The 23,608-nt window shown below is 53.4% G+C and overlaps 1 protein-coding gene across 4 annotated transcripts in view; it reads right to left on the reverse strand.

The window, feature by feature from the left end:
• CADM1 (cell adhesion molecule 1) overlaps positions 1–380 on the reverse strand; it is a 131,725-nt gene extending 131,345 nt beyond the window's left edge. For all 4 annotated transcript variants that reach the window (XM_041458088.1, XM_041458087.1, XM_041458086.1 and 1 more), the window contains exon 1: positions 247–380. In XM_041458088.1, the coding sequence (XP_041314022.1) occupies positions 247–355 (109 nt within the window). In that variant the 5' untranslated portion in view covers positions 356–380. The remainder of the gene's footprint in view (positions 1–246) is intronic.
• Between the last annotated feature and the right edge of the window lie 23,228 nt (positions 381–23,608).

Consider the following 23,608-nt stretch of genomic DNA (forward strand, 5'->3'; position numbering starts at 1 on the left):
CGCGCGCGCCCCGCCCCCCCGGGGGGGGGCGCCCCCCCGCCGCTCCCGCCGCCGGGGGCGCTTCCCCGGGACCACCGAGCGCTCCGGGCACGGCCCGAGGCGAAGGAGGGCGGGCGGGGCCCCCCGGACCCGCCGCAACCGGGGCTACCCGAGCGCCGCCGCGATCCCCGAGCGCGAACACCCCTCCCCGCGCCGCCCGCCCCGGTACCAGCACCCGTCCGTGCGCGGGGGCCGCGTCCTTCCTACCTCGGGGGATGATGGCGGCGGCGGACAGGAGCAGCAGGAGGAGCGGGAGGAGCCCCGGGGCGCCGCCGCCGCTGCCCGCGGGGCCGCTGGGCTGGCCGCGACCCGCCATCGCCGGCACCTGCCTCGCTCTGCCGCCGCCGACCCCGCACCGCCGCGCCCCACCCGCAGCTGTCACCCCGCTCCCTGCCTTCCCCCTTTGCAGGGTCGTGTGTCCCCCTCCCACCCCACAAAGCGTCCTCCTCCCGCGGTACCACCCCAGCACGCGGTGCGCCCCCGCCGGCGCTGTCCGTCCGGCAGCGTCCCCCTGAGCACCCCCGCGTTCAGCAGCGTGCAGGTCCCCGGTGCCTGTGCCCCCTCTCCGCCCCCGTGCACGCTCCCGGGGGTCGTGTCCCCCGGCCCAGCGCCCCCCGCTCCCCGCCGGAGCGGGCCCCGCGCCGCTGGAGGCGGTGTTGAGCCTTGGCGGCTCCGGGGGAGCGGAGAGGCCGGAGCCCACGAGCCCCCCGGCGGCGGCGATCGGGGCTCGGTAACCGCAGCCCGGCAACCAATCCACCTCTTCCGCGGATTTCTCACCCACGCGATGGATTTAAACCGAGCAAATCCACAAGTAAAGCCCCGGAACTGCCCCCTGCCGTTCCCCTGAGTGCTCAGCCGTACCGTAACGCACGGCAAACGGAGCGGCCGGGTCACCGGGGGATTCATCCCGCCCGGGAAGGGTCCAAGCCTTCCCCCCACCCACGGCACCAGGAATGGAACCATGGAATCGCTGGCAATGGGTCCATGCAAGCGTTAATGGAGCAAACGCAGAGGATGTCGAATATTCCCAACCTTATTAATTAGGTTATTCCAAGTTAACCTGAGGCAGGTGATTTGTCAGTTCAACTTCATCATCCCAGATTCTGCCAAGCTTGAGGTTAAAACCGCCCAGGGCAAGCACTGAGTCACACTGTGGGGCTGGAGAGAGCTTTCACCCTTTGGAATGTGAAACCAAGCTGGTTTCACACCCAAGAAAACCCAAAATGCTGCTGCCGGGGGCTTGGTTTGGGGCATCACTCCTCCCTGTGTCCCCACGTCCCCATGCCACTCTGTCTCCCATGATGACGAGCCTTTCTGCTCCACAGCCATGCCAAACATCTGTTTCCTGCTCAACAAGCAGGGTTTTGGGCCACCATAACCATCACAATTCCATAACTAAGCCAGCTTCACCCCAGTTAGTGCAAAAGCACTTGTCTTGTGCTGGGACCCCAAATTCCCTCCTCTCCAGGAGGACTCCAGCCCCACCAAACCCAGCAGAGCAGCTCCACTGGCTGCTGTGCCATCCCATGTCCAGGCATCCCGTGTGCCCGTCCCTAAATACCCAGAGCAGCCCCCCTGCACGATATCCCACGCTGCGACCCGCTGCGCTCAGACATCAATTGAGACACAACCCGCATTAACTAAACAGGTTTATAATAATTCAAGTATTCTGAGGGTGAGGACAATAAGTAGTAAGAAATACAATTTGCATAATAAATATCAATATCACAACAGCTAAAGCAAACCATGACAAATTATCTGCTGGTAAATGGCCGGGAGATTATAGAATGCAAATTGCAAATCCTGAACTCTAGGAAATGACTTCCCTAACCTCCCGCGTCTCGTTAGGCAGACGGGGAGGGACTCGGGACGGGCTCAAACCGGCGATGCTCCTGCTGGAGACGTCTCAGTGCCTTCCATTATGCATCAACTTTAATTTCAAGAGGAAAGCGATTTCCTCTGTCCTGGAAGCTTAGCCTCAGATTATTTCTCACAGAGTGTTTAGCAGTGATGCTGCTGCAGCGCGAGGCCCGCTGGCAGTGATTGAAAGCTGCGTTAAATCAAATCACCAGCAGCCAGGGACAGCACGGAGCCGGGAGTGGCACTGGGAGCACGGGCACAGGGGCTGGGGCATGAAGGAGCACAGAGACTGACCTGACCCACGAGCACTGGGGGTGTAATCGAGGGTGTTACGGGATGAGGTCACTCCCTGAGTCCTGCTGGCCGAGTGGGCACTCACTCCTGAGACTCACTCGTGCCAGGGATGCTGGAAAGCCCCGTGCCAGCTCTGGAGCAAGGCTTAAGGCTGTGGCCCAGGGAAAACCCAAGGGCCAGCAATGCCTGCGGATGCCTCTGCAGAATTTTGCATCAGGGTGAGGAGAGGAGCCAGGGACAGAGGAGAGCTCCCAGGACGCTGCTCTGAGCTGCCAGCAGTGAGGGCTGAAGTGCAGCATCCCCTGAAATCGAGCTGTCCCCAGGCCACCAGCTGCAGCTGTAGCAATGCCCACTCCAAAGATCAGCTTTCCTTGCCTTGACATGGGTCAAGAGCGGCAGGAATTCCTCCTGGGAGCCTCACCCGTGCCACTTGGAGACCCTTCCCATGTGTCACTCTGCCTCCCCCCGCTGCGGTTTAGCACATCTCAAAGACCAGATGGTGTTTTTGCATTTTAAACCAAATAAGCCATTGTTTGTTAATTCAGCCTTTAAATCAGAGCAGAAATGAACTTAAAAATGAGAATTCCAATCTGTGGTATAATTCCAGGGACAGAGCCAAGCCCCACAGTTTCAGACACAGAGAGAAAGGCAGGAGAAGGATCAAGGCGATTTGTGCTCTGTCCCCCTGTGACGCAGCACAGGACAGTGGCTTGGACACGCCTGGGGTGGCATTTGGAAGCAGGATGAAGCCTCAGATCCATGGATGAGCAGCAGCTGCTGTCAACACACTGGGCCAGGGATTGGAGCAATCCTGGTGCAAACTGGTGCCAGTCCTGCCACTGGTCTTAGGGGACACAGCGTCACCCAAGGGGTGGCTAATTACAAATAACTGACACTAATTACATCCACTGCAGAAGAATTTGTGGTAGAAGCCATTTTCGGATGGTACTACAAAACCAATGATCAATGAGTTCCCTTTCCTTGGTTTCACAGATGGACAAAAGGAGCCAAAGTGCTGCTCCCTACGTGTAAGAAGGGAGAAAGAACCCGAAGCCACCCAAGTTTTCCTCCCTGGGAAAGGGCGATCCCACAGAACTCGTCCAGGTACAGCAGGAGCTGCCATTCCTGCGTGGCTCATTCAGCCCCACATTAAAGGTGCTGCAGAGCCAGCGACCAAACCACTTCCCCCACGGCCGGCAGTGTTTGTTCTCTCACCATTTTCTGTCAAGAGAAATAAAACAGTTGTCGATCTTGGGGAAAGCGCCGGCTCTGAAATTTTCAAAGAGCTGCATGGAACTTTAGCCACACAATTCACATGAAAGCGGCGCGGGGCTAAATCCTGTGTAACTCTGAAAATGGAGCAGTTTTGTCAAAAGGAGTCTGCAGAAGAAATAATCAAGTTATAGCATTTCGGATTTAATGCCTTGCCTAAAATCCATCTCGGCTGGGTGTGCCTTGTCCCCTTCTCTGGTGGGACCCCCCAGTGGGACCACAGAGCTGCTCCTCACACCTGGGCCCAGCCTGGAGATGCCTCTTTAAAGATCAGGTAAAAGTGCAAAGCCTAATTTCCAGGCTTTCACGTGCTGTGACAAAGTTGTCATTGGCCATGCTCTCTCTCTATAAATTCAGGGTTTAGTTACAGCACAAATCGCTCCCAATATATTTTATTTATCTGCCTTCCACTGCAATGAGCAACGAATTTGTTCGAAGTTTCCAGAGGTAAAACTGAAGCTCAGAGCTGAGCCAAGGACAGAGGGGAGGTGGAGTTCTCCAGCTCCATCAGGGCTGGGAGCTCTGGGGCTGGTGCCCAGCGCTGTCACCCAGAGCAGTGGTGTCACCACACATGTGCTGGGCGCCTGCTGCAATCATCAGATTTTCACACAGAATCTGCACAATCTGCAAATTCACACGGAATACCAACCAATACCCACTGGATATTCCCATTAGCCCCTTTCCTGCAGATGTGGGGGGCTGTTTTAAAATTTTCATTTTTGTTTCTAGAGCTAAAGGATTCCATTTAATTATTTTTGAGCCACGAGTGTGACAATAAAACGCAAAAGCCTTTTGATTTTGGAGCAATCCTATTGAAGATCTGAGGGGCTGTCATCAGTGCAGCATCAGTCTTCATTATCTGATTCTTTTTTCAATTGGCTGAGCTTTACAGAGCACAGGGCTCTTTCAACAGGATGATAAAGGGGTATTTGAAATAAACAGAGAGAGTCCCCAGCCAGCGAGTACCTCGGATTGCTGCGGACTGTGACTTAATGCTAACTCCTGTGAACTCCAGCTTTTTATCTTTTAATAAAAAAGCCATACAGATGGGATTCTTTGCTCAACTAAAACCTTTGTTAAAAAAAAAAAAAATACCAAACCCTAAGAAACAACAGATACTAAAAGTATAAAAGTTCTCCCTGAGCAAAGTCTCTTGCATGGATTTATTCAAGACCTCCCAAAAAAAAGAACATTTCCATGGCACTGATGGCTGATGTGTTGCTGTCCCAGCCCTAAAGAGGACTGGGCTGGCTCCAGCTCTGCTCACACCAAAATGGGGTGAGAGACACTGCTCTGACTCATCCCAATATGGGGCAGGGGTGTTTCCACCCTGGGACACCTGAGTTTACCCAAAAGTCTCATTTTTGCCCCAGAGCCAGCCTTGCATTTTGGCACAGCTGCTGTGCCTGTGGCATTTAGTGCCTGATAAGGTGTAGGCTCCAAACACTCACTTTCCCCTCATCTCCAACAAGCACAACCAGAAAGGTTAAAGCTCTCCTGTCTGCTGAAACAAGATGAAATCTTTTCAGATGATTTTAAAGAAACCAGATTATTCCCCAGCATAAGGGAAAAGCAGGGCCAATCCAGCCAGCCTGGCTCCCCTGCCAGCCCAACCTTTTTACTACTGGAGAATGAGGAGTAAGCTATAATTCAGATTTTTAATTTTTTTTAAACATGTACCTAATTGAGAAAGGAAAGGGACAAATCATTTTATGCTCTTGCATCATCCTTCCTGCAGATGAGTATCTAACGCACCCGCGCCATAAAATGCAGGAACTGTGCCCTCTGCATGTTGTCGTGACAAATTTCAAATCAAGAGGGTGCTTGAATGGGATTTATTACAATTGGAAGACAAGAAATGGTAATCTTTATGAGCCAATGACACAGAGCCTTATAATAGGAGAATGAAGTATCATTTTAAATGTAAAGCAAATTAGATTACTGGGGTCAAACCCTTCTACAGAGACATCATGTCTTCAGAGCGCCTCGCACATTTGACATCCTCTTTTCAGGTTTCACATTAGCATTTAAGTGTTTTTAAAGTGTGTTTAATATTCTTATAGGAGAAAAGTGCCTGGAAAAGTCAAGACACTGAGATCACAGGGAGGGGAGGAAGGAAGACATCAAAATAAGTGCCAGGGAAGCCACAGCCCTGTGTGAGGAGGGCTCCAGCACCACCGACACTGGCTCGGCACAGACCGCTCATGGACTCAGCCTGTGTCCTGCAGCAGAGCTGGGGTCAGCTCCACTCCCATGCCAGCACACAGCTTTCAGTGTCAGCATCTGCTGGGAGCAGCCAGGGACACTCTGGCAATGCCAGCCCAGCCCCACGCTCCAGACAGGCACCACAGCAAATTATCTGGGGTTTTTTGTTTGTTTGTTTTATATAAGCTGCTGGGAGAAAAAAAAAAATTCCCCCTTTTGATCCCATCAAAGGCCTTATCTTCCCCACCACATGATGTCTCATGGGCGTTGTCTGCCTCGCCTAAATTCCCAAAAACCCAGCTCCATCTCAGTGGTGCAGTTTGACCCTGGGGTTTGGAAACATCCAAAAGGTGCAGAAGCAGCAATCACTGGTTCCCAAATCACACTACAGGGTTTGAGTCTGCTAAAGCATTCTGCTCCTCATCTGCATGAAGTGAGCCTGGTAAAGTGACCTCTAAGGACACCAGCAAATCCAGTAAGACCATCCACTATAAACACTCTGCTACCAGGAAAGGACCGGTTTGCCTTCTGGTACCTCACTCCTGCAACAGGCAGCAGGTCCTGAGCCAGAGAGTGAAGCTGAGATGATTACACCAATGTGAATAAACACCTGAGCACACAATGAAAACTGGGGCTGTTCCTCTGATTTCAGAGATTTCACATCTTAATCATCTGTCAACACCGCACGTACGGAGCGCGGTGCAGAGGAAAGGTCTCCCAGAAGGGATCCAAACACCGCACATGAAAGGAAGAGCCTTACTTAGCCTAGAGGGAATTTCAAATGAGGTTCAGCATTACTGCAGCTCTCCCTGTCAGGAGCAGTTAGGTTTTCACTGACTCCTTTTGTACCAGCCGGGCTCGCTTTGAAGAATTCACAAACATCTTCACCTTCAGCTCCCATCTGCGCTCCGGCTCATTCCTGGCGTGTGCTCCGAAGGCACAGCCAGGGCTGGGACCCAGCTGCAGCAGGTGCTGGGCAGCAAACAGGAGTTTACCCCTCCTGCCCCAGAAAAGCTGGGGGCAAAGACAAACACTGTAAGCAAGGGGCCAAGACAAACACTGCCGGAGGGTCAGAGGAAGAAGTGGCCGGCGCTGGCACGCTGCTGGCCAGAGCTGACAGCCCAGGAGCGTTCTTGGTGCTGCTCCAGGACACACACCAGGGTCACCAACCCCTCAAACCAGAACAAGGAGGCTCTGTTGAGACTCAGTGCTTACCTGTCCTCTCCTTTCCTCCTGACCTCCTCCTCACTGGGGAGCATCCTTCTTGTTGATCACCAGAGACAGGCCGTGGGCATCAGCACAGGCTGGGAGAGAGACAGGGCCTGCCGCAGACACACAACAAGCAGGGGAAATCTGTGTGCACCTTCCTGAGGGGAAGTGCAAAGATCTCATTGGGGTGCTCACAAAAGGACCCAAAACTTATCTTCTTAAGCAAAAGGCTTTGCCTGACTGTGGGTTTGGGGGGCAGACAGGGGCAGGCTGATCTCCAAATGGACTTTGGGAGATAAAAGGAGAACTGTGCTTTCCAGTGGGATTGCTGGGCTTGCCGGCCACCAGCCAGGATGCTGCAAACAGCAGCATTTGCAGGTTGCCATTGCAAAGCTCCTGCCATTCCCTGAGCTGGATGGGTGAGATCCAGAAGTCCCTGAGCACAGCCACCCTCTGCTCAGCATCCTCCATGTCCTTCCTGCCCTGCTCAGCCCCCAGCATCACACCAGGCTCTGAGCATGGAACCATTGTACATAAACACACCACATACACACACACACACACACAGGGTTTTAAACATGCATCTTAGCCTGGTAATTGCGGGGCTTTTGTAAGCTTGTCTCAACTTGCTGACAGCTACAGAGGAAAACATAATTCGTTAACTCTATGCAAGTATTAAAGAACAAAGCTGGAACTCCCATACAATTATATTTTATCTCAGAGCAAGGTGAAATCATTAGATATTAGTGAAGTGCAGTGGCACAAAAATGATCTGTTAGCGGGGGTTCATTACATTGTATTTCCAGAGCCAGGAAGATCAATGTGTTCATGCATCATGAATTAGTCTCATGCCTTCGTCTTCGCTGCTCTCCGGAAACCCAACATGATCTATCGCCAGCCATACATCATTGTTTCAGCATCGCACAGCAATGACAAAGCTCCAGTTTCCACTTGTCACACTGACCAGCTGCATTTTTCTGCACAAGAGACAAAAAATGTCGAGGAGGAGGAAGAGGGTCATTTCTGGGCCAGGCTCTGCAGTAAATTTCAGCCCTTCAAACCTCTCCTGTTTCTGTAGATCCATCACTTTTATAATCTGTGCCTAAACTTGCTTTCCTTGCTTATATCCAAAGCCTGGAAGAGCTGAAGGAAATTGAAGGAATAAATCCATTAAGGGATTCTGCTGAGCTCCTTCCTGCTGGTGCAAAGCTCTGCCTCCTTGGGTGCATCCTCTGGGCTTGTGTCTGGAGCAGAGAGGTTCCCATCCCTCAATCCATTGGTCATCTCCCCCCTGAGTCAATAGGAAAATATCACTTTCCCAAACACCTGTCAGTGTGAGCTCTCTGGAAGAGCCTCCTCTGCTCTTTCACTGTTCTTCCCTCAGACACCCAGACCAGGAGATGCTGCCTCCACCTTTCTCATCACTGGCCAGGGCAAAATCCTCTTTTTCCCTGCTGTCTAATCCAGTCAGAAGTTTGAGTGTTCCCTTTTCCCTCTTGGCCACAGAAACATCCACGGCTGCACACTGCAATTAATGATGGAGAGACAGGCACAGCACGGCACTTGCATGGCTTCTCGCACTGCCAGCTCCCAGCCCTGCCCAGGCTGGAGCAGCTGGACAGCCCATGACTCTGATGTCCCCTCACCACCCCAGAGCACCTCTGAGATGTCACTGTCCCTGTGACACTGAGCTGGGGACCGATAAGTTCAGCCCCACAGAGACAAGACAACACCTGGGTGTCCACCCCTGTTCCCTTCCCTGCTCGTGGGCATCCAGGCAGAGCAGAGGGGCTGTGCCCTGCTCAGCTGGAGGGTGGGTGGGTGGGCAGGAGCTGCCTTGGCACTGCCAGCCCCACCACCCAGCCAGCGCTGCTTCCGGGCACGCAGGGGCCAGGCTGCGGCGTTTGTTTTTTTAAACCCATTGATCAGCACTGTTTGAAACATGACAGTGTGCCAATACTTCCCTTGTTACGTGACAGATGAGTGCGCGCACCCAGGGCTCATGCCGCTCTCGCTCCTTATTATTCACTAATGCTCACAAAGCAGCTGACAGTGGGCTGAGCTCTTTAGGGCAAATCGTTCCTCTCCTGGCCTCGGATGCTTTCAAGGCAATGATTCAGCCATGGCTGGTCCCTCAGACTCCGTTTGGGTTTGTCTGAACACCTGCCCTGCCCACCAGGAGGGAGCTGCCAATCATTCCCTGCCCTCTCCAGGGAATTCCGGAATCACTGAGGTTGGAAAAGACCTCCAGGACCATCGAGTCCCAGCTGTGCCCCATCCCTACCTTGTCCTCAGCCTGAGCACTGAGTGCCACCTCCAGCCCTTCCCTGGACACCTCCAGGGATGGGCACTCCAAACCTCCCTGGAGGGCCCCCCTGATGCCCATTTTCTCCAGGCTGAGCCCCTTTCCAGCTCCCTCAGGCAGAATTACTCTTCCAGTCCTCCCCATCACCATCATCCTGGCCCTGTCCAGCCCTCGGCGCGGGCCAGGCAGGGGCTCCTGGCCGGGGCAGCCGCTCCAGCCCTCGCCCTGGCCGTGGCTATTGACGGCGGCGAGCGGGGAGCCTTTCAGTGCCTCTTTGTTGGTTTTAAACAATGACTGTTGCCAGAGCTATTTTCGCTTCCTCTCCCGCGCTTGCCCCCTCCATACAGCGCTGGGGCTCTTTTTTTATATTTTTATTTTTTTTAAATCAATGGGCTCAGATAGCGCCGTACTCAAAGTGACCTTTCGAATCCCAGCCGGAGCCAGGTCAGCTTAAATTGTGCTCTCCGCCCCCGCAGAACATGAAAGCCTTTTCATTCCTGGCTGAAGGGCCGGGGAAGAGTGTGGCTGTTTTGAGGACATCCACTGTGAGCCCGGGCCTGGCATGAACAATAATCGGTGGCTTCCTGCCCTCGGCAGCGCCGCTCCGCCGTGACCGGCACCATTATCTGCTGCATCCTGATTTTTTGGCCACCCTGTTTCTGCGCTTGGAACGGCAGCTGAGATATCCAGCTGAAATCCTGACACCTGAAAGCACGTGGAAATCCAGACAAACCTGAATGTTGTCTCCACAGGGGGGTTGGCAAGCTTCCCACGGAACATGCCTGGCAGGGAAGCGCAGCTCTGAAAGGCTCCAAGCCTTCGCAGGGCCCGCAATCAGGCAGGTATTTTGTCTGCTGGGGAAACCAGACACCTCACTTTCGTGCCCTCCGGTCCATAATTCTCACACACACCACAAAATTCTGGCATCAGCCTCAGCTGCAGCACCACACAGCAGCACCCATGGGCTACACGAGCCCAATGGATTCCCTGTGCCCCCCGTTTCCAGGTGAGATATTTTCCTCCAGCAAAGAGAAGGAACAGAGCGAGACATGCCGTGCTCAGCGCAGGCAGGAGCAGCTCCTCTCACGGGGAAGCAGGAACAAATTGCTTCTATTTCTTGAAACCTCTTCCCAGGTGTACTTTGCCCTTTCCAGATGGAAAGGGGAGTCAGCTGGGCTCTAGCAGAGCTCTGAATTCCCCTCTGTTCTGGCACCACAGACAGCCCCTATCAAACACATTCAACTACACAGACCTTCCTGCATGGAAATGGCCAAATATGCCTTGCCCAGGACGCTCTCCTTGGGGAGGGATCTCCCATGGCTCTGCTTACCCAGCCTTGTGCTGCCTCTGGCACCCCAAACACACCCTGTGTGTGGCTGCAGCCAGCAGCACCTCAGCCCTTCCCTGGAATGCCGTGCCAGGCCAGCTCGTTAGCGCTCCACCATTAATCCAAGGGCCAGAAATGCAGGGAGCACAATGGAAAATGAGCAGTGCTGCACTGATGCAGTTTGGGAAAAGCTGTTTGTTCTCTACAGTAAGCATCCTGCTCTCCCAGCAGAAATCCATCTTCTGCTGCCTGAAGTGATTTTTTCCCCCATTTTATTTCAAGATGCTCAGCATCTTTTAGCATTTTACTTGAAAGTAAGGAGCTCAATGGTCTTTCATACTCAGAGCTTAAATGAGTAGCTTGCTAATTATTTACTTGACCACTTAGGCTTCTAATATCTGCAAACAGGTTTCAATTTTCTCATTATTGGGAATTAGTCAAAAAGACACTGTGTCACTACAAAAAAATCAATGGCTTTGATCATATTTCCTTTGCCACTATTGGATGTTTACAATTTAAGCTGTATTAAATTACAATTGGCTTCAGAGGTCCAGATCTTATCTGGGCTGATTTGCTTGGTGAGTGGAGGGGTCGCACAGTTGACCTCAAGACTTGTTGGACTTGCTCCCAGCCAGCTACTGATAAAGAAAACAAATGTTTTAAAGATAGGGAAGGGGTGGGGAAAAAGCTTATCCTCAGCAGGACTGGTGAGTTGTGGGCACATCCCCAGAGCTTGCCATGGCTCCAGTGAAGAGGAGCTCCTGGAGATGAGGAGGCTGCTCCTGCAGGGGGTCTCTCTCTGGGAGCAGAGGGACAAAGCTGGCACCTCGGGAGCTGGGCGTGTTCCATTGGGAAGGTGGCTCCTGGGTCTCTGCACATCCCTTCCTTGCAGACCCTGACCCCCAACAAGGATCCCCCATGTCGAGCAGAGGCCCCAGCAGCCACCCCCACCCTGCCCAGGTCCCCAGGGGATGTGAGACTCAAAGCAGGGGGTGACCAATGGTCACAGGCAGGCTCTGAAGTAGCATCACACAGAGATGCAAACCCTGTTCTGGACATTTTATCTGATTCCAAAGCCTCAGGGGATGCAGGCCACAGCACAAGGTGCTACAGGGCTCCATAAATATTTAAAAGAACAAAAAGCAGGCTCGTTTTGACAGGGACCTGGCTTGCTGTGACTCGGCCCTCATCCTCTTCCTTGCCTGGGCTGGGATCCTGGCCACCCTGCATGTTTTAAATTAATATCCATGACTCTCCTGCCTCCCTGGCAGCACCTCGGCTTCTCAGTGAGTCACAGCAGGCCACCGGGCTGGGACAAAGCCCTGCCTGTGTATCTCACTCACCTCTCCAGCCTTTGTATGTGGCTTTGTCTCCACGATGCTTTTGTGGAGAGACATACACGGGCTTCTCTTTCCTCTAGAGCCTCTTCACAGGATGATTTGGACTGAAGGGTGGAGGAAACAAGCTCGTTTTTCTCGGGCATTGTGTTAAAAATACCTTCACCTCTGCAAGAAGCAGCTGCTCTTCCTCTCCGGCATCTTTCTCTTTCAGACCCTGGTGCCCGTGGTTAAAGGGACAAAAGCACAAGGATAAATTGAAGGGACAGTGCTGCAAGAGAGCTAAATATAAGTGCCCCAAGAGCAGTGTTTCCCAATTTGAGAGTTGTTTGCTGCTGGATTTCTACTCCCATGACAAAAGGTCCCTTTCACAAGCCTCTGAGAAAGCCAGCGAGCCCTGGGAGCACATGGCCAGAGGGGACGAGCACTGTGGCACACAATGGCTCTTCTCCCAAGTGCCAAAAACCAGACACATTTCACTGCCCACGCCTGGGAATGTGTCTGCACAGCCCTAATGAGGCTCGGTGTGGGCTGGGTGGCCCCGAAAGCACCCGAGCCAGCAAGGAGATGTGATCAGCAAAGCCGAAACTTGAGGGATTTTAAGCGCTTTTGACTGGGCGTTTTATTCCCGTGTAGGATGCATCCGAGAGATCTATTAGGGCTGTCAGGCGAGGCTGGGGCTGCAGAGGAAGAGTTAAGTGATGCCCAGTGACACTTGCTGTAATCAGATTTTCACATTGTTTGAGGAGATACAGTTCCTGAGCTCCCCAGCTGTCCGGCCTCATAACCAAACACATCTCCCAGCGCAGGCAGGACGCAGCTGGCACTGAATTCCCGAGGAGCCACGGAGCCCAGCACCAGCCTGAGCAGAGCAGGAACTCCCCAGGGCAAGGGAATGCTGTGATGGAAAACCAGGTCGCCAGAGCTGCTCCCCTTCCCCTGTGCATCGCCTGTCATGGAGCTCCCCATGGAAGTGGGGGAATGTTGTCCTCAGCACAGCCAGCAGCTCTCAGCCCAGGCAGGGCATGAGTCTGGCTGCAGCCCTGGCACAGCACTCAGGGGCTCAGCCACTTTCTGAGACCAACAATTTGGGAAAAACCCTCAAATCCCCAAGTCACACACAGGTTACTGGGGTTTTTCTTTCTGTCTCCTGGACCAAGAGCTCACTGGAAAACAGGAGTTATAAAGGACAGGCTTGTGACCCAGTTTGTGCACACCTCAGAGCTGGAATCCTGACTGCAGGGTGAAGCCACCACTGAGCTGGTGCCTGTGCTCCACTGAGACTGGGGCCTGGGAGCACTGGGCAGCCCGGGGTGCCTGTGGGGATGGCCAGTGGTGACTGAGCCCCAGACACAAGGCACTGCACAAACACAGCAGTGCAGCCCAGAAAAGGATGGGGGCACACGAAAGGATGCACGAGTCGCTGGCAATACATCCCTGCTGGTGGTGCAATAAAGTACATAAAGCCCTTATTTTTCTTAATTATTCCTGATATTTCACCTGTCATGTTGTCAGCTTCCTCTGAGAGCAACGATAAATAGTGCTTCTCATCTCACACCCTCAGGGAAAGCTTGCTATTTATTCCTGTGATGGGCAAGACATCATGACTAATTAGGAAAAATGGGAGCCCGCTTGCACCCCAGCAGGAGAGGTGTCCTCAGCGGCTGCTCTGGGGGAGACGGGTGGGTTTGGGCTGTGGACCTTCAGCAGCTGCCCCTGAGGCATTTGGTTGCTGCAGTTTGGGAGAGGGCAAGGGTGGAGAAGGGGTTCCTCCATCCCCCAAGGATAGAAATTGCAGAATTAATGGATTTTCCATCAGGTAAGTGGTCCTAAGTGGGCAAATGCATTGCCAGACAGACTGCCCAAGAGTTAAAATATTAAATTATGAAACTGGGGAGTCCCTCCATCCCCACTCAGCCCCTCACAGACCCAGGGAGTTCAGCCTCTGCAGTCCTGTCACAAATCCCAGCCAGCAGTGCAGTTCCAGGGGTGGGAGGATTTACTCCTTCTCTTTCTCTGCCACCCACACTCCCATCATAACAAGGGAGATCACACTGCAAAAGACAACTCCTGGCAACTGCAAATTCCTGAGATTAAAAGTAAGGAAAGTCAATGCAGAAGTTGCTGTGACCACAGACAAGAACATCTCAGATCTCTGCACTAAGCACCAGAGGCAAGGCAGCCTCATCCCTTGCTTCTCCCTTCTTCCACCAGAGGTGGATTCATCCTAATGAATGTCCTAAATGCACACCCAGGGGTAAAACCCTCCTGTAGCTGCAGAGACAAGGCTGCTGTTCAGCAGTGCCAGTACAGCTCCCTGGGGAGGGGAAGGAGGCCCCCACAGCCCCAGCCAGTCACAGCATCTGCACAGCAGCTGGAGGAGCCTGTTCCCCGTGACATGCGGCGAGGGCCGGGCAAAGCTGGAGTCTTTATGTTGGGAAAACTAATGAGCACAAAACTCCTCTTGTCACTGTCACGTCAGCCAGTGCCGGCGGATTGTCGCAGCCTGTTCCGCACTGTCATGTCGGGTGAGAGTTATTTGTTTGCAAATTCTACCTCTGGGCACCAGCCCCCTCTAAATAAGCTGTCAGAGGCAGTGGCGGGTGGGAGAGGTGCGTGGGGGAACCTCCTCACAAATCGATGTAAAATAAGAGATCGCAGTTGGCAAATCTCTTAACTGGGAGTCAAAGCAGGCGCAGGCAGCCGCGGGGAGCAGCAAACCTGGAGCAGCATTGCAGCCCTGCCCCGGGCCCAGCAGCACGAGCGGCACTGGATGGACTGGGAGAGCGCCAGCCCCAGCTACGGGGGCGACACAGGGCACAGCAAACTCCTGCGTCAGCGCCTCCTCCATCCAGCATTTATCTTGGCTAATGTGCCACGGCTGCCAGCTCTGCTGCGTTCCCACCCATCCTGCTCCGGGCTCCCGGCCATGCTCTGAGGATCCAGAGCTCCTTGGGAATGAGCAGCTTCCCCCAGAGCCACAGGGCTGGGAGGGAGGGGAGGTGGATGGGACAGAGCTGGAGATGGGCAGAGGAAAAGGTGGGGTGTCATCATCAGCCCTGTGTTCCCAAAAGCTCGGGTGCCAGAGCCGCCCCTTTGTGCCGGGCTCCGCAGGGACCCGGGCACCCATCCAGGCGGGGAGCGGGTGGGAATGTCGCTCCTCCAGCCGCCGCCGAGCTGAAAGCCAGCTCGCACCCTCTCCCTCTTTTCTCACGTTCATTTTGGGCTCAGCGCTGCCTCCATATGCCACCAACGCTCCCCATTCATAAAACCCCGCGCCTCGCTCACGTCTCCGTAGAGACGCTGTTTATAGAAGGAGCCAGGCACCAAAGCCTGCCTGCCAAGCACATCCCAGAAACCAGGAAGACTCCAAGAGTTGTGAGAAAATATGGAAATGACATCTTCTGGAGTGCAGGTGGGTGGAAGGCGGGAGATGCCCTCTGGGGTTCTGGCACCTCAAACTGGGCCAGCACCGGCCCCATTCAGGATTCACTGCCTTCCCGCTTCAGGGGTCAGGAGGGAATTTGTCACCTTTGGAACAATATCTGCCCTGTGCTCAGAGCATCCCACAAGCAAAGCTCCTGGAGCCTCTAGAAGGTGAGGAAAAATGTCTTCCTTAGGAAGGAGAGCAAAAAGGAAAAAAAAAACCCAGAAAATATTGGAGCACCCAGACATTTCTTCACTCAGCAGGGACTGGTGGAATTCCTGTTTGCAGATACAGTTCCTTACAGCAGGCTGGTAAATTAAATTAAAGCTATTTACTCTGTATTTACAGGCTTACAAATAAATCTCAGAAAACATTTTAGCAAGAGAGGCAGGGGGAGGAAAAGCATTTTCTAGGCCGGATATAAACAAACAAGGCCATGAACCTACTCAAAATACCTTATTAGTTCAGGGAGAGGGGAGCTGGCGGCTGGAATGGTTGGAATAATGCAGAGCTAGGGAGAGCAGCATGCCTCATTTGCAGGTAACAGGAAAGAAAAACCGAAGTGGTGCTGTGTAAGGGAAGAGCTCTCCTGATCCCACATCTCCTGCCTTCACTGACTGCAGCACCAAAGCACAACATCACCACACGTGGCACCACCAAGGCAAACAGACCCATCCCAGAGCCAGTCCCAGGGGTTTAATGGGTTGGGAGCATGTTTTCCACCTTCAAGGAACAATTGGCAGTCACCATCCCTTTTAGGTTATTCTAAGTAGCATTTAAGGCTTCTCCTGGATCATCCCCAAAAGCTCCAAGGCAAAGGCTGAGGTTGCGACTCATTTACACCCTTTCCACCTCAGCAGAAGCAAAAGGAGAGGTGCTGTTAGCAGCTCGAGCACTGTGGGATCCCCACACTCCCAGTATGAGTTTTCTTTCCAGAGTCTGGCACTGATGGTTACCAGGCAGGAAGGAGCAAGCTTGGCTTTGGCACTCACTGAATGACCAATCTCTGCTGTCAAGGGGCACAAAGACCCAACCAGCAACCCCACCCTGGAGCCAGGAAGCCGATCCACATACTTGGGGCATGAGGTAATGAGCTTAAAGCCACACATCTAAACATAGAGCTTGTAAATGATTAGCCCCATGTAACGAAGCTCTCTTTGCTGGTGAGGCATTAACCAGTAAATGTATGGCCTTCCTGACTCCAAGCAGCTCATCTCTCCTGCATTCTTGGGTTTCCCAGGAAATTTGAGATGAAAAGCCCCATTTCAAAGCCATTTCCCAGACTTCCCCTAGAGTGAAAGCAGGTGACCTCACGGTCACAGCAGGGGCTGTCAGCACCCCTCGGGTCACAGCATGTCCCCTCTTCCAGAGACTGATTTCAGCACTGGATCTGGATGAGGCCATCAGAGTCAGTCCTTTTTGAGGCCACACGCCAACCTTGCCAGTGTTCACCCTGGCCCCTAGCTCTGAACTCTCCTTTCTGCCGTGATTCAAACCAGGGCAGCCAATTTCTCCTCTCCTCCCACACCCAAACATACCCAATGCCATGTCCAACACCTGCCCGGGGTTCCCCTACAGGACACAGGAGCAGTGTCCATCCCGTCTCCAGCTTTTCCAGAAAGAAACCCCACCACACCCTGCTGCGAGCTGTGCCCCAAAATCCTCAGCCCCATCTCCCCCTTGGTTTTTTTGTTCGAGTACAAACTCAGAGCTAAATCAATCCTTCCCCAGCTCTGTGCACCAGGCCGCTCGCCATGCCCTGCTTTCCTTTGAACCTCACCTGCTCGGAAATAAAGAGCTTGGACTAATCTATAAAAATATTTTGGATGCTGTGTTCAGCAGCTCTGGGTTTCTGCTTTCTTCTTGTCCTCCCCGATTGACACAGGTGTCTAAGAATAGTTTACATTTGATCCGGGTATCATTAGTGATGATCTGGCAGGCGCTGCTGGTGCTCCGCCGCGTGCCCGGGGAGCCGGCGCCGCTTTCAACCTCCGGCTCTTTGTTGCGGAGCGCGGGCTCCGTGCGGGTACGGAGCTGGGCTGGCGGGGGATGTTTGCTAATCAGCCTGGTGGCTGCAGCCATCCGGTGTGGTGATAATCAGGCTCCGGCAGCTCTGTCTGCAGGCAGCTGTGGCGCAGCTGGATCTGCGCCGCTGCCACCGGCCGGCTCTGAGCTGCACGCCCGGCAAAGTGGGGAACGCTGCAAGGATGGAGCTGGACGTGCTGCCAGCAGGGAGAAAGGAGATGGGAGCACAGTGATGCCTCTCGCCCTGAGAGAGCCTTTCCCCAGAGGAGGATAGGAGCAGAGGGAGCTGCTGATGGCTCCCGACCTACGGCACTGAGTCCATGGCACGGCAGACTTGGAGCCCATGGCCTCCCCAGATGAGCTCAGCACGTTCAGCAGCACTAAAGAGCTTGTTAAGCAATCCCTCGGTTTTCTGCTGACTTCTCCAGCTCTTCTAGATGTAGGCAGAGCTGGCACCCATCCTGAAATCCCAGCACCACTCTTGGCTCCCTACTCCCTGGATAGGGCACCGGTAGCCCCGTGCCTGCCACAGCTCCCTGCAGGAGACAAACACCCAGACCAGCCCAGAGCCCTCTCATCTCCCACAGCCTGGGAGGGCAGCAAGGGACCAAGGGGACCAAGGGGACACCACACGTGGGACAGGGCTGATTCTCATCGCTCGTCCCGTGGGAGGGAGAGCAATGACCTCAAACTCTTCAACCCCAGAGTGAGAGGCACTGGCTTGGGCCCCATCACAGGCACTTCCAACACAGACAGCTCAAGCAGGAGCACACAGAGGGGAGAAATTAATGTTTCTGCAGCAGACCAAGCAACAGGCTCAACAACTCCCTGGATTTTCCTCCTCCCTGGAGCAGTGTGCGTGGAATGCTGTGTGCAAGGAGCAAGGGCCCCGCGCTGAGCAGGCTGCTGGAGAGGTTGTAATCCAAGCTTAAGGACAAACAGCTGGTGATTAAACAACAGATGGGAAGGAGGTTGAAGGGGACAGATTTCTTCCCCCTCCCCTGGTTTTGTATTTTTTTTTAAATTTTTAATCCATTCCCCTCTCAGACAGAATGCAGAGGAGAGGAAACCCCCCAAACGCACTCTCCAAAGCAGAGGAAGGGTTTAATTTGCACAGATGTTCGGGAACAGAGAATTTCCCACAAAGTGTTACAGCCTTTGGGGAAAGCACACACTTAAAATAAACCCATTCCTACCTCTTCCCAGACCAGAGATCCCCAAAGCTGTAAATTCTTCCAGGGAGAAGACCAGGCAAAAATCTGGGCTGGCAAATAGTTTTGCTCCAAAAAGCCCAGCTATTTCAGCCCTGATGCCTCATCCTTCCAGGGATTTTCAACTTCCAAGAGAGTGCAGAAACCCCTTCCTCAGCATCCCAGAAAAAAAGATCAGACTCTGAAAGAAGCGGGGTGCCATAAAATGAGAGCTGGATACCGTGCTGCTCCTCTCCCCACGGCCCTTTGGGATGTCTCCCCACACAAGAACAGCAGGGAATAAAGCCAGGCATGGTTTAAGCTTGGGTTTTCTCCCTTTTCTGCAGAAAGAGCCCTCCTGTGCAAATGAGCACCATGATAAAGTATGCAAGACAGGCTTCCCTTTGGAAATGGGAGATTACAGCCGAGGGATCACAGGAACACATGCAGAAAGCAAGGCTGCCGCTTCTTCCCCAATTATTGTGCACTCTCGGCTCTATTTTGTTGACCTCGCACATTTCAATCAGGCTCCAGCACATTCTGCCTTCACCTGCTCTGAATCAAAACCTGGAGGGCTCAGATCTCCCTGCAAAGGAACCCTTTGATAAGCTTGTTACGGATGCCAGGCAGCTCTGGTTCGGAGGGAGCTTTTGTACAACACCATTGCAAATTTATGTCGTCACCCGAGAAAGTTGCGGGATTTACTTGGCAGCGTGTGGGAAGGCGAGGGAGCTGAGACACTCCTGATTTGCTTCAGCAACAAAGGGCTGGAGAGGAGGAGAGCACTCCCCAGCAACCACGGCCAAGGGGAGAGCTGCTGGAGCCGGATCTAACAAAAACACCCTAAAATCGAAACAGAGGAATTGGGGCATTCCGTGGAGGGTTAAAGCTAGAAACATATGGCATTGCCACCACATTTGGGTTGTCAGGCAGCCAGGGATCACTGCGGCTGCTTTAAAGAAACATTCACCCACAGCCAGGGTGTTCAGAACTGGGGCTCTAGGAGCACTGAGGGGGCACATCTTGGAGTATCCGACACCCCCTTGGGCTCCCAGCTCACCTGCAGGCCCACCCCCCTGCACCCACCGGGTACTTCAGTGAGCTCTGCCTCTCCAGAAGCAATCTGTGCTCCCCACTGATGGCTCTGCACTCAGACACTTGAAAGGAAAGGGCTGAAGCTGCCTGGGTGCAGCCTAATTGTAGCTGTGGGCTCCATCCCGAGGATTGGACTGTTCTGCTCGAGCACTCGGGGACTCTCCCACCTCTGCTGTGTCCCAGGCAAAGCCAGCTCATTTTTCACACACAAAATTGTTCTTGTCCATCTGCACAGCTCCATGGGCACTGGCCACTTTCTCCTGCTGCTTTTCATCTCTGTGTTAAAGCTTCCCTGATATTTCAAGCTGTTCCCCATGCCTTTCCTCAAGGTCTCTCTGAACACGTCCCTCGCCTGGTGCCAGCGGATTTAAGTGATATGATGGAAACCTACCACACACCATTCCCTGCTTCATCCTCTCAAGGAAGACAGCGTGGCACAGAGCTGGATTTAAGAAACCATTCCATCCTGTTTTCCTTCCAAAGGCAGAAAATCCCACCAGGAGTTTTGTACTCCTGGAACATCCCCCTGCACCCATCCCTGGCTGCACAGTGCAGTGTCCAGCATCCTCCCTCTCACCCAGGAGGGGCTGCAGTCCGAGCGTGTCCCCTTCCCTGCCCTCCACATTTCTCACTTTCCCTCTGCACGGTTGAGTTTATTTTTGTGATGAAAGCCCACGCTGGATTTTGTGTTTTTCCATGGTTGTGGTTGTTGGCTCACAGACTCTCCACAGCAGTGAGGGAATCCAGCCCCTCTGGCACTGAGCAGAATAACCCAGCACATGCAAACTCCACAGGGTAATTGGAAACATTTGCTGCTGCCGCTCTGTGGAGGCACAGGGGCACCAGGAATGTTTTCCTTCTCCCCCAGGTTTGTCTCATGGAGCTCCAGCAAGTGAGACTGAAAGAATTTAGCAGAGTTCATGACCTCTACAGCCCCCAAACCCAGCGGCTCAGGCATTTTTGTGTTCTGAGTTGTCTGTTACCTGAAGGGACTCTTGTCTTTCAACCCCATGTTCAAAGAACTGCTGAATCCATTACTGAGCTGCAACAAGGCTCCCTGCTCTGAACAGGGAGTTATCCCTGGACTTGTTTGGAGCAGATAATGATGATAAGCCTGATTGTTGGATTCACATCTGGATGTTCTGGGTACAGCTAACACCCAATACCCTGCAGGTAAATTTGGCATCCTTGCCCTTGTCCCTTATTCCACCCCCACCCAGCCCAGTGACCAGGGAGCCACTGCTCCTTTCTCTGCTCCAGATCTCGGGACAACCCCTAATTTCCCACGGCCATGGATGAGATGACAGGGTAGAAGCAGCATCAGAGATTACAGCAAGCAGGCAGCACGGGGTTGTTTTGTGCAGCAGAAGCACGTTCCTGTTCCTGCAGCACGGAGCCCACAGCCCAACACCAACACTGGGCTGAGCAAGGTGGTCTCCAAACACAGCATTTCCTCTCCAGCCACACCAGTGCCTCAGGGGAGCGGGGAGGGAGCCTCAGAGCATCCATCCATCCATCCATCCATCCATCCATCCATCCATCCATCCGTCCATCCATCCATCCCCCAGCGCTGGCAATGAGAGCACCAGCCGAGCTAAAGGTTGTTCTGTGCCTCAGCCCCCGAGAGCAGATGGAGCCAAGGCAGGATTGTGTTATTTCTACTGTACTGCAGCAGAGCTGAACCGAAAACTGTAATAAACCTCTCACAGAACGTCCCTCAGCACAGAGCCGGGAGAAAGCAGCTCAGCACAAGGGACCTTAGGGAAGCCACGCTCCAGAAGGCGAGCCAAGCTCTGCCAAGCCAGGGCCCTGGGCTCTGGATCACACACACTTCCCCCAGACTCCCTATAATTTCCTGCTCTCTACTGCTGCGAGGTGTGGGACCACATGAAGGAGGATAATTCAGCTATCGCTTTGCTTGGCCCTGATGAATGGGCAATATCAGGCTGCAGACACAATTAAAATCCTCAAACATGTGCAAAGCCAGAGACAATTAGTTTGTACTCCAAAATAACTTTGCCTCAGCCACAAATGAACATGCCAAAGTGCCAGAATATGTCTTGAACTTGCAGATGCCCCTGCATGAAATTTAAACCCGGCTTTCCCTGTTCTCTCCGCCCAAAAAAGCCCGCTCTGAGCACGAGAGAAGGCACTGCCAAAGCCAGGGATGCTTCAGTAAACGAGATGCAGGAGCCAGCGGATCGTTCCAAGTCCTCCCCCGAGAAGGCAAGCTGCTTGCAAACAGATTTGCAAGTAGTGAAGGGGATAAAAAAAATAAAAATCTGCCAAGTTACTCATTCAGGAGACATTCAAAGCAGCCAAAGGACAAATCTCTCTACACTGTGCAACATGGTGCAAAAATCCCTGAGTATTTCATCAGAGGCGAATGCGTCAGAGCCATCAGGAGGGCAGAGTCTGAGCTCTCTGCCCAGGATGGTGCAAGGGGTTCAGGACAAAGTGGGGCTGGAAATGTGAGAAAGACCCCTCCCCTCTATGCCCCTGCTGCCAGTTAACCACCACCAGCTCGACCCTCAGCAAACCTGCTCTCACCTCTCAGAGAACAGTTTTGTGGCAGTGCCTCCAAAGTCCTTGTTCAACCTCGGGAACACCTGAGCAAAGCAATCACTCCAGATGCAATCTGGATCGCCCTCCCGGCCCAAGGATGGGAGTTTATTAGGCTGCGGCCCACATCAGAGTTATTGTGCTGTGTTAAATTTATTGGTACTATCTCACCTCATTAAATGCTTAAATAGACCTGACAAGACAGAAAAATGGGACTTAAAAAAAAAAAGGGAAAAAAGGGAAGGAAGCTGGTGTTCACATGCTTGGAGTCACCTCTAACACAACAGCCCTGGAGCAGAAAGGGAAGAACAGCGAGGGAAGGGATATTCTCCATCACCAGCACAGCTGACATGCTCCTTCCCAGGAAACCCCCAGAAAGCTCTGGCATCACTCCAAGATCCACTGCCCTCTCCAGCCAGAGCAGAAGGTTGGATGAGGAAGAAGGGAAGAGATAGGATCCATCCCATCTGTGCTGTTAAGCTTGGCTCAGCTGAGCAGGACAGGGCTCTGCTCTGCCCTCCTCACACCACTCTTGGTTCTGGTTTGGGGGGACAGCTCAGCATAAGGGCTGTGGCAGCCCAGTGCCACATGCCAGGGCTCTGTTCTGCTGCTATTGCTTCATTAATTAACCACCAACTGACTGTTAATTGTAGCAGGCGTTTATTACAGGGGAGAATCAGCTCCCAAGCAGTTAAAGGCCAGTGACAGGTTCAGCTCCTCAGCTGGGATTGGCACACACTCCACATCTGCAGTCGCTGTCCAGGGAAGCACCATCCCAAATCCCCGTGCACACACGGAGGTGACAGCCCCTCGCTGTGGCCAGACCTGTGCCTGCATGTGCTGCTCTGGCTTTCAGAGCAAATCGTGGGCAAAGGGGCCAGGGCACAAGGAGCTGTTATTTCCCCATTCCAGGGTTGTTACAGCTACAGAGGGAGCAATGCCCACGGACTGAAGCAATGAAACTCGGCTCCCCAGCTGGGATCAGATCCAAAACAAGGAGTCAGACAGGAATTCCTGTGCCCTGAGGACTGCAAATGGCTCCAGGCATCACCAACCCCACAGTGCAGAGCAGGACAGGCAGATGAATGCCCTGTCCTCATCGCAGGCAGTTTGTGGCTGGAGGGAGCCATGAATTCCAAGCTGTGCTTCCCCAGACAGTGCTCAGCCCGCTGGAATCTCTTAAGGAAAAGATGCGCCTGAAATCTTAGGAGCAAGTTGTCACACAAGAATTTTATCTGCCCTGGGAGAGCCATCACTCACTCCAGCAGCCTCTGCAGTGCCCGTCCCTGTGCCAGGCACTGGGAAATGCCATCCTGGGCTCCAGCAAGGCTCCTTCACCAGGCAGGAGTGCTCCCCAAAGACCAAACATCTCCAAATTCCCAAAGGAGCCATGCAAATCCCAGCTAACTGCTATCAGGTGGCCTTTGGCACTCCTCAGGTCACTCCCTGCCTTTCCAGCAC

The sequence above is a fragment of the Pyrgilauda ruficollis genome, unplaced genomic scaffold, assembly GCF_017590135.1.
Source record: "Pyrgilauda ruficollis isolate IOZ18807 unplaced genomic scaffold, ASM1759013v1 scaffold126, whole genome shotgun sequence".
Taxonomy (NCBI): Eukaryota; Metazoa; Chordata; class Aves; order Passeriformes; family Passeridae; genus Pyrgilauda; species Pyrgilauda ruficollis.